This window comes from Ipomoea triloba, chromosome 3 (assembly GCF_003576645.1).
Source record: "Ipomoea triloba cultivar NCNSP0323 chromosome 3, ASM357664v1".
NCBI lineage: Eukaryota > Viridiplantae > Streptophyta > Magnoliopsida > Solanales > Convolvulaceae > Ipomoea > Ipomoea triloba.
Window position 1 is genome coordinate 13,646,841 of NC_044918.1, and position 11,086 is coordinate 13,657,926.

The following is an 11,086-nucleotide window of genomic DNA, read 5'->3' on the forward strand; positions in this document are numbered from 1 at the left end:
GCATAATGTCAAGAATTAAGTATGCAGTGAAATCAAATAAACAAAAGGCCAGAAAACATAGAATTAATATCACAAATGCTCCCTCCATCCCAAAATATATGTGACTTCTGTCTTTTACATGCATGGGAGTTTTAAGAGGGAAGGAATGTATGTCATGTTGAGCATTAAACGTGTAAGTCCAACTATCAACTTAAATTTTTAGTTGAAACTGAACAAATCATTTAATTTACCATAAGTAGATAACAAGGCCCCAGATAATCCACATTGGAACCTGTCTGCTGACTCTTCATCAAATAAATTACAGTCAAGTCCATAGCCCATAGGGGAATTGAAATGCGCAGAACAGGAATGAAATGTCTTGTAAGCATATAATCTAATGGTGAGATAGCATCCTCAAACAGATATGACATCTCTTGTAAACATCCTCAAGCATGATATGATCAGAACAGCCCAAATTACAAAACCTATTTTCTTACCACACAACTGATTGAGGTTTTTTTTTGTACTTCCTGTCCTGGGAGTTTACTGTGCATGTCTCTACTCTCAAAGACGCCTCCTTTGTTGCAAAGCTTTGAGCTTTCCGAGCTGGCAGCTCTCCTACCCAATGTTGCCTATACGGCGCCGTTTAAGAACACTTGCTTAAGATTTTGGGAAGGTTGTAGATCACAGAATCACTTGATCTGAGATCGTAACAGACCTAACAGTAAGCGCAACAGATAAGCTGCTGGGCTTGAAATCCACTGATCATTGCCCACAAAGCCCATAACTCATGTGATCACCACTCGACCCGACCTGTTGATAAAAGCCTAAACTTTAGTATCATCATAAACCTTTCTTGTTATGTTCTTTTGCAATCAAATGGCTGGCAGCACCTTGCGTTTCTGTTTCTATTTTTGCTACCATTAATTATTACCCAAGATAGTTCTATTGATTCTTTAATTAAGTTACTTTCTTGGACCGATTCATGCTGTCTAAACTTAGTAACGTTCCATCCATCAGGTTGAATAGTAGTTTATATTATGATGTGTTAGGTTAGTAATTATGATGATGAGTAATGAAAAAACATAACATGTGCTTTGGATCAAATCAAAACAAAAAACATATAACATAAACAAAAACTCAATTCGTAGCATCATAGTTTGTTGCTGCGAACAACAACAAATTCTTGCTACAATTGTTCGCAACAATTTTTTGTTGTTGAAAAATTTGGAATTGAGTGGTCAGATTTTAAATATTTAAATTTGTAAAGAAAAAGTTTATAAGAATTCTAATAGGGTAAATCTTATAAAAGTTAATAAATTTTTAAATACCAGTGATTTTAAAGTCTATATAAAAGTATAAATTAAATAATAATATACATTTTAAAAGTAAATGGAATGTCATCAAATTTTTAAAATCTTTAAAAATCTTGATTTTATAAACCCTAAATTACCTGTTGAATTAACGGTCATATTTTGAATGGATGCGGGTTACAAGCTGGATAACCTAACCCGGCAAAGGAAGTGACCCACGTGACAAGCGTGGATGCCATTGGATAGTGAAACAACACAAAAATGTCAGGACCATATCATAGTAAACATATGATGCGTTGTCAGCATATGATTTGGGGATGCATCACCTCATCGTACTGAATCGTTGACGTCCTCAGCCACTCCCTATGTGAAAGTCTTCTTCTCTATATTCTTTTTTCTTCTTTTGGTGCTACCCAACACATAATCAACACATTTTCTCCCACTACCGTTTATATATCATCCTTCTTCTTCTTCTATCTATTTAAAGCAAAAACCAAGAAAATTAGCATTTATTCCTTTTTAATCGGTAAGAACAGCTTTCTTCCTAGCTCGTATCATTACGTACTTTAGCATATATTTCTCCCAAGATTGCCGAAACGAGCTAGATAACACAAAAAAACATGAGGTTTTGCCCAGCCTTAGCTTAATTGGTTCTGATCTTGTGTTTGCGTGCCGTTTTAGCTAGAGAAAGACGACAGTGGGAATATATCAAATTAAAGGAACATACCATGAGTATGTAAAGTTTGGGATCTGTGGTCCGAAAATATAGACACCCATACACCATAAATTATTTTTTCCCAATCACCAAACATCATATCTATCTCCCCTTCAATTCCTTTTTTTCCACTTCTTGCTTATATATTTGCAGGTTTAATTTTAGGGTTCCTGTTTTCTTGTTTATCAATCCTTTTCCCCATTTCTTTGAGGATTATATTTCCATTTCTGGGATTACTTTCCCCCCTGCAGATTGAGGCCTCGAGCTGTGAGTGTTCTTCTCGATTCATCTGATGGGGGCTTTAGTTTTTGTTTTTTTTTTTCTGCAAATTTTGTGGTATGATAATCAATTGACTTGATAATTTTGCAGGAAAATGGTGAGAGGAAAGGTTGAGTTGAAGCGAATCGAGAACGCAACGAGCAGGCAAGTGACCTTCTCAAAGCGTAGAGTGGGGCTTCGGAAGAAGGCATATGAGCTCTCAGTTCTTTGTGATGTGGAGGTTGCTTTGATCATTTTCTCCCAGAAAGGAAAGCTCTTTGAATTCTCAAGCTCCAAGTACGTACCCAAAATTAAATTAATCCCGATCCTTTTTCATATTATATTATTTCTATACGATGATGTTTTTCAACCTAAGACTGATCAATTTAAGGAATGAAATGTCTGTTCCGGCTTCATCAGTTGTTTAAGCAGGATTATATTATTGTTGCAAACAACCAATCAATTTCAATTGGTAGCATAATTATATATTTTCAGACAATCTCACTTAGTCCAATGCATGAGTACTTTTTTATGCGCTTCCCAGTAAGATCCCTTTATTCATAAACGTTGAGTGAAGCAACATCGGATGGGTTTGTGTACTTCAAGTACGATGATCACTATTTTTATCCCTTAGCTTTATTCATAACTTTGAACTTCTTTTTGATCAATACAGTACTGTGTGTTTCATCTGTGGTCCATTGATGTGTTAAGTGCGAAAATTAAACAACTAATTAATGTATGTACTTAAATCATATATTGTACACTGAAAAAAGCTGTAAATTTCTTTAGTTTTCTCCATCTTACTTTGAGACTATATATGTGGTAGCATGCATTTTGAATTGATATGATGAGAATACTGAGGCTGGCTGCTGCATTATTCTTACTTTAATTGTACGTTTCGTATGTTATGTTATACCCTAGCATACATTTATGGTTTCTTGAAGAACACTAGAAAATTTAATTTGTTTAATTTGGCATTTTATGTGGCGTTTTGTATGTTTATTTAATTAGCTGTGTAAGTATATATTCTGTGGATACTGCCCAATTTTCATGTGAAAAAGCTTCCTAGCTACAAATTAAATGGACCAATATTTATACTCTTGGGAATTAAGAAATTTTGCTGCTACCACCTCTTAATAACGATGTAATGTGCCACGTCCAAGTCTTGCATGATTTAGTTCACCACAACAGCAAGGTTACAAAATTTTACTTTTTTGAGTTTGGAATTTCTATATATAAAATACTATGTTCCAGTTCAGAAATAATACGGAGTATATATATCTCGACTTCTCTGATTCAAATTGGGGGAACAAACATTTGATATTATATTTATTTACTTTACCTCCTTATTTTCATTTCTATTTGCATATCATTGTAGAATTTAAAGTAAGTGTTCTTTTTAAAAAAAATCTTTTTCACCTTTTATCTTACTTGAATATAACTTCTAGGCTGTTATGGGGATCAAGGCTAGCAGCCTAGCAAAACATTGTATAATACTTGAGTAAGAGGGTATTATGTATGATAGTATTTATTTTTTGATGCATTGTATATTTCTAATATTGAAATGTTGCTTCACCTTGATAATTTAATCTTACTTTTAGCAGTAGAATAGAGATATGAACCTCACTAAAAACCTGACTTATTAGACCTCGTGTCCACAAAAGTAATGTATATATAAGTGAAGGGGAACCTAGAATTATTTGGACAAACTTGATAGTTTGACGAAACTGGAAACTTGAGTCTTGTTAATTGGTGTTTTAAAATTGTCAATTTAGTATCTTAACTATTCAATTTCAGTCACTGGCCAAATTATCGGCTAAAACTCACCAAAAAATTTTAATGAGTAAAATAATAAAGGCATTTTAATCTTTTGCTTCATCTCTTTTCTTTTTTCTCCATTGTGGTCCTGTTTGGTAAATGGCTGTTAGCTGATTAGGTTGGTTGTTTGGGTTAGAAGGTATGATTTGTTGATAACATTGGCTGATTGTAGAAAGTTGTTTGATAAATTAGTTGTTAGCTGATGGCTGTTTGGTATAATTTCTTTTCTCAAAAAGCTAATTGAAAAGGCTACTTTGAGTAGCCTTTTGAATTTTAGCATTTTGGAGTTACAAAAAGTTTATTATTTACCAACTAATAGTGGTCAAATAAGCCAAAATTGACTGATAGGCTGATTATTTACCAAACAGGCCTGTGTCTCCATTGTCGATACAAATTGTTTTTTTTATAATTATAAGTGTTATGGAGATTCTATCTTATTGATTGATAGCATGCATGTGCAATATATGAAATGTATTCAAAGCATACTATGTCTTGTATTTGTCAGGTTGTACCTATCATAGATTATATTTATAGGACTATTCATAGTACTATGTCTTGTATTTGTCAGGTTGCGGCTATTATATATAGATTTATAGGAGTGAAGTTTGGCAGTTCCTTACAGCAAACTATGTTTTTAGTCAAATCTCCAAGATGATCCTAGCTGCCACAGTGAGCACACTTATATCCAAGAGAGACTGATAATAAGAGATTATTAAGAGGTTAATTGCTTGCATAGAGTTTAATTAGATTCATCATCCTTGTCTCTAATTCAAATTGCTTGTTTTTCCACCACATTAATCTCACTTGAGGCTAGCCCACCACCAGTTTCTTTTTCTTTGGTATTCATAGAAAACTTATTTTTAAAAAAAAAAACCTTCAACCTGCAATGTTAATAAAAGATAGCTACAAGAAGTTATAATTTTTGAATTCTTTTGATACCCGATCGTAATAAAATATTAAAATGTATCTAATAATGTAAGCTAGTTTACATTATGCAATGAGTAAAGGTGTTATGTCATTCTCTTAGGATGGAGGGTTATGATACGAAATATGCAATAACAAATAAAACTATGCATCAAATCTAGCATATAGGAAGAAACTAAACAAACCATGACAATACATATATGATTTCAAATTTAAAGAAAGAGAAAAACTAAGCAATTAAATAATAGATAAATGCAACTAAAGCCCCCCAAAGTAGTAAGAACTCGAATAAAGGAGCATAATCTAATGAATACAATAAAATCTATAGGATTAGGGTTAAGGACCAAACAAGACGGGAATTAAAGGGAATGCACACAATAATCCTAGTCTACAAGTCACTAAAGATTAGGAATAGGAATTACCTTACTCTCATGATGTCTATGAGAAGTATGAACAAATGTAGGCTATTTGTTTCTTGATATATGATGGTTGTGATTTAAGTCCGTTTAGTTCTTTTTGTTTCTTTAATTAATCTTCTAGAGGTGTAGTAGTTATTGAAGACATTACAGTAAATTGATCTATGTAATCAAATAATTTAATATATTATATACACACAATTCAAACTAAACATATAAGCTAATCTTACATTCTCAAAATTATCCCACATTACTTTTCAAGAAATAATCCTATTACTTAAAGTAATCACACATTCTGTGAACTAAACGCCACTTATAGGTAAATGTCTTGATATCTTTAATAATTAGATAGATCCAACTATCCGAGTCCAAACTAACAAGCATGCACTAGGTCCATCAAATTAGATTATCTACTAGATTAAAACTACAGTTGCCTGCCAATTGCATTCATCTAGCATATCAAATAATATAATGGCTACTACTATACTTGATGAAATTAAAGTAATCATACAACTTAAGAATAAAGAGTAGAAAAATACTTACAACCATCAAGTACATTGAAGAATAATTAGATGCACTATTACAATTGAATCAAAATTCGATAACCCTAAGCTAGTAGCCATGGAAAATCAGAAAGCTCCAAGAAATAAAAGTGATATATAGTTTCAGAGTAGTAGTTAACAATGTCCTAAGTATATATTTATTTATTTTTGTGTAGATTACTAGATAGATGGAATTGAAGTTTTCTTGAATATATTCTCTTAAAACAAGACTCTTAGTTTTACCTAATGTAAGGTAATTGAAGAGGAATTTTACATTACTTAAGCATGAGGTTGGGGATTATTCAATCCCCACCCATGTGAATAGACCAACCATTTGACCCCAACAATGGTTAGTCCTCTGCCCGGAGGATACCTTTGGGCAACCCCATCAAACATTTATGAGGGAAAGGTTTTGAACATTTATATATGATCAACCAAGCTTTAACTCTTCCTGATCATAAACTTCATTCACTATGAGTCTTATGCCTTTACTGGAGAAGGAACTTTCAATCATTTACATACTTTACCAAGTTTCATATAATAATTATAAAGCCGGCCTTGATTCAATCACTTTGCTTTGTAAGTTCCTAGATTAAGTTATTACTTGCTTGCCATTGTTTGACTTTAACTCAATTTAGAGAGCTATATGTACATGCATATATTTATATATGTTACATACATCAAAAGTGTAACTTTTATCCTTGTGTTCGATCAAGAAGCTAAGTTTGTACAAAATGTTATTTGCTAATCCCTAGCTTGTTGACTTGCATTGGACTATTGCAATAACCATTGTAAACTCATCAATGAGAGTTGATTGAGGTTGGTTATAGTAGAGGACTAAATTGGTGAGTTGCTAATTAATTAAATTATAAAGTTCTTAAATAGTGGATCTAAGTGAGGTCAAATCACTTAAAAAATATTGCATTCTTCTAAACCTTATCTATTTATGTGTGGTTAGTTTTGCTTGCATTTATCAATCTTAATTAATGCATTTTCCAAATGTGTGTGTGTGTGTGTTTTTTTTTTTTTTTTAAATTATAGTCTAAATTTCAAGCTTAGCTTGGTGGACCTAGTTTTAACGTGATTATTCTGTTTTGGATGAATGGTTTCAGCATTAGGCAAATAATCCAGAGATACCATGAATATTCAAAAGAAGCACGGAGCAACAACAATGGTGGAGGGGCAGGAGGGCAATACATGGAGGTCAGGTTCTTCTATATATGTGTGTGTCAGTGTGTGTATTAACTTAATTACATGAAATTAATGTATATTTACAACTACCATACAATGCTATCAAAAGATCAATAATATATCTTGGTAATGATAGATAGATTGGAAGATGAAGAATGGTGGGGGGTGAAGATGATAGACGAGGAAGTTAATTGTTAGATCATGAGTAAATTAAAGGTGAATAATTGTTTTGGTTGAGAAGAAATGAATCAATCATAAAATAAAGTTGTGAAACAGAAACAGAATGTTGTGATGTTTAATGAGGAAAAGAGATGTAATCATAGTAACTAGGCAGCTAGCTAGCTAGCTTTATCTATGAAACAATATATATATATATATATATTTCAATTTCTTCAATTCAATCTATTAGTTCAGTGATTAGTTACGTTGGTTACGTTCATCTGATCTGCAGCATCTCAAGCACGAAACAATTTTGATGGAGAAGAATTTAGAGCTCCTCCAAATTTCTCAACGGTTTCTGGCTTTGCTTAATTGCTTTCTGTGTGTTTTAAATTAAAGCTTACATAATAATTATATTATATTCTCCTTGTATATATATATGCGTATTATAATAATAATATAATTGCAATGGTCGATCAGGAAGCTTTTGGGGCAAGGTTTGGAATCATGTTCAATGGGGGAGCTGAATGAAATTGACTGTCAGCTGGAGAAAAGCTTGCAAAATATCAGGACCAGAAAGGTATCTATCTAATTAACATCATATCATATCAATTAATTTGAAAGAAAATAAAACCTTAATAATATCATTATTTATATTGATGCTAAGTTTTACCTGGGGATTCCATAGGATCAAGTTTACAAGGAACAAATTGAAAGCCTGAAAGCCAAGGTATGATAGATAATGAAACATCATTAATATAATGCATTAAGGTAATTAGGTTTCGGTGTTTCTAACTGACACCCTACTCTTTCTATTTTTATTTTGTTCAGCACACACAGTTGCTGCAAGAAAATGCAATATTATTTGACAAGGTTACTTTCTTTTCTCTTACTCTGATCTTCAAATTGAAATTTTAAACAGTCGGCGTTATCGTCATCACTAAAAATCAAACCCAAAAATGGATGTCGAAGTTTTTTGTTTGTTTGTTTTGGATAGAAAATTTGGTGTTATTGATAGGATTATGGGTTGATTTAAAGATTTTCTTGATAAAGTGCTGAGATTATATATATGTTTGTGACGAACTTGTGATAGTGTGGTCTGAAGCCAAATATGATACAGCTACCAACATCAACACCAATACCAACACCACCATCACCCCGACCTTCACCTGCAAAGCAAAAGGAAATTGTTGGCGGGAGTAACAATACGCAGAATTCAATGGTGGAAACCGATTTGTTCATTGGCCTTTCTGCTACGCGCTGCTCATAGTTGCATTGCTATATATATATAGCTTAATAAAGTTATGCCTCTCAATTCTGTTATCTGTAACTGTAATCATATGTTCATAGCAACCGACCATCTCACAATATTTCAACACATATACATTGAACAATAATCAAGCACAATATGTATATTTGATTAATTTCAGTTCTGTACTAATAGAAAAAAAAAAAAAAAAAAACTGTAATAAGCAACCAGATTCCTTATCTCCTGCTGTGGCCCTCCAACATTTCATCCAATTCATGCACTTAAAAAAAAAAAAAAGAGATAGAAAAAGCTTTCCCAATAATTAGTTATTGAATTTATTATCTTGAAAATTTAAAATACTAGTACCTATACAATATAATGGTACCCAACCCAAGGTATTATAGTTAGTACGTGAAGGAGTGCATTGGGCTAGATTTAATTGGAAGTATGATGAACATATAGAGGCTTGATATGTCTATTTAAATGGATAACTGACCAGAAATAACTGACAACACTTAAAAATGTAAAATTAAGTATAATACAAATAATAATATTACATTATTAAGCCCATAGTATTTTACATTCAAGGAATGGGCTCATAACATCCTTAATCCTCAATCAGACACCTGCCGCCACCATGGATAGTCGACCCAGGGCCATCCTGCTCCCGCGAGATCGATCGAAAAAGAAAAAAAATTTAATTTATTTAAAAAATATGGAGAGTGCATGCTAGAAGGCCCAGAACCAAAATTCTTTTTATGTCCTACAAAAAATTACTCCGGTATAAAACAAATAGAAAATTTTTGTAAAGTTGCACACAGGATGTCAGACTTTAAAAAGTAAAAAGTAGCTAGGGTTCAATTTTAGTGAATTGTTCCAAATGAAATGAAGATTATGATTGTTCACAATTTTCAAATTAACAATATCATGATATATACGGAGTAGTATGGTAAAAAGTACTAAAATAAAATTCTTTTTGGTAAGACTTTAGATGCCGCTATAGAGCAAGAAGTTCCTCTAATAACATGGAAATCCAGATATTAGCTCGAGTGCTCGACATAATTAATTGTATTTTCCATGAAAAAACGAAAATCAGATGAAGGCTGAAAAAAAAAACAGAGAAGGTAATTAAGGAAAAATTCATGCGGTTTAATTTGGTCTTCAAAACCTTGCATGACATGGGACTGTATGCTGAAATTTAATGGCATAAAAAGTTGTTATTTTGTTGTAGAAATATATGCGGGTCCACTTTCGATTTGAGTCGAGTCAAAGTTGATTCAAGTTATTCATAGTGAGACAATAAATTGATATTTGGTACGTTCAAAACGGATAATGAATGAATAAAAAATTGATTGTCAAAGTATTTCATCATAAAGTAGACCATTTGAGTTGGGAAATGAAGGTGTAAAGACTTTGTAAAAGCAGTTGTCTCACATTGATTTGGAAAGAGGGTTTGCAATTTGCATCAATATATATACAATAGCCTTTTAGAGACATATTGAATTGTATAGCATATAGGCTTTCTCTCACGCAAAGGGATTAACCTTCAAGCAACTATTTGTGCAGTGGGTTCTGCTCGAAGTACCGTTCTGATTTGAAGGAATTAATTTTAGAGAATTAACAGTCGAAACAGTCATGTTGAATTCCAAATCAACTGATTTAAATGTTGAATATTAAAGTTGTTGTTATGGGGTTACAAATCCGATTAATGCCATTGATTGTTGTTGTTGTTGTTGTTATGGGGGTTACCTTGTAGTTGGCAGAATGTTTGAGTTGATGATTTGAACTCTCAAAATGAGATTTTCTCTGTTTTTTCCTCTCTCAACTCTTTTCTTAATTACACGAAATATAATTTCTGTCAACATTTCTTTTAAAAAAAGGAGTTGAAGTGCTAGCATGTTCTTGTTCGCTGGATTTTTTGTATGAGTACTTAAACATTAAGTCGTAATCTAATTTATCCTAGGATACTNAAAAAAAAAAAAAAAAAACTGTAATAAGCAACCAGATTCCTTATCTCCTGCTGTGGCCCTCCAACATTTCATCCAATTCATGCACTTAAAAAAAAAAAAAAGAGATAGAAAAAGCTTTCCCAATAATTAGTTATTGAATTTATTATCTTGAAAATTTAAAATACTAGTACCTATACAATATAATGGTACCCAACCCAAGGTATTATAGTTAGTACGTGAAGGAGTGCATTGGGCTAGATTTAATTGGAAGTATGATGAACATATAGAGGCTTGATATGTCTATTTAAATGGATAACTGACCAGAAATAACTGACAACACTTAAAAATGTAAAATTAAGTATAATACAAATAATAATATTACATTATTAAGCCCATAGTATTTTACATTCAAGGAATGGGCTCATAACATCCTTAATCCTCAATCAGACACCTGCCGCCACCATGGATAGTCGACCCAGGGCCATCCTGCTCCCGCGAGATCGATCGAAAAAGAAAAAAAATTTAATTTATTTAAAAAATATGGAGAGTGCATGCTAGAAGGCCCAGAACCAA

General features: G+C 32.4%; 1 protein-coding gene across 4 annotated transcripts; it reads left to right on the forward strand.

Annotated features, from left to right (window-relative positions):
- Positions 1-1,705: 1,705 nt before the first annotated feature.
- On the forward strand, positions 1,706-8,794 carry LOC116012131 (MADS-box protein AGL42-like). Of its 4 annotated transcripts, XM_031251601.1 has the most exons (9): positions 1,802-1,818; positions 2,161-2,274; positions 2,377-2,562; positions 7,078-7,168; positions 7,608-7,669; positions 7,796-7,895; positions 8,004-8,045; positions 8,147-8,188; positions 8,409-8,778. In XM_031251601.1, the coding sequence occupies exons 3-9, from the start codon at positions 2,381-2,383 to the stop codon at positions 8,583-8,585; spliced, it is 696 nt and encodes a 231-aa protein (XP_031107461.1). In that variant the 5' UTR covers positions 1,802-1,818; positions 2,161-2,274; positions 2,377-2,380; the 3' UTR covers positions 8,586-8,778. The 4 variants fall into 4 exon arrangements, with proteins under 4 accessions (XP_031107462.1, XP_031107461.1, XP_031107463.1 ...); XM_031251602.1 differs by lacking the exon at positions 2,161-2,274 and having other exon boundaries at positions 1,706-1,818; positions 8,409-8,794; XM_031251603.1 differs by lacking the exon at positions 1,802-1,818 and having other exon boundaries at positions 1,833-2,274; positions 8,436-8,794.
- The last annotated feature ends 2,292 nt before the right edge of the window (positions 8,795-11,086 follow it).

Excerpts from the sequence above, each read along its gene's own strand:
- LOC116012131 (XM_031251602.1), top strand. The coding sequence starts at position 2,381 with ATGGTGAGAGGAAAGGTTGAGTTGAAGCGAATCGAGAACGCAACGAGC. Across the intron at positions 2,563-7,077 it reads TTTGAATTCTCAAGCTCCAA|CATTAGGCAAATAATCCAGA; the intron begins GTACGTACCCAA and ends GAATGGTTTCAG. Across the intron at positions 8,046-8,146 it reads TTGAAAGCCTGAAAGCCAAG|CACACACAGTTGCTGCAAGA; the intron begins GTATGATAGATA and ends TATTTTGTTCAG.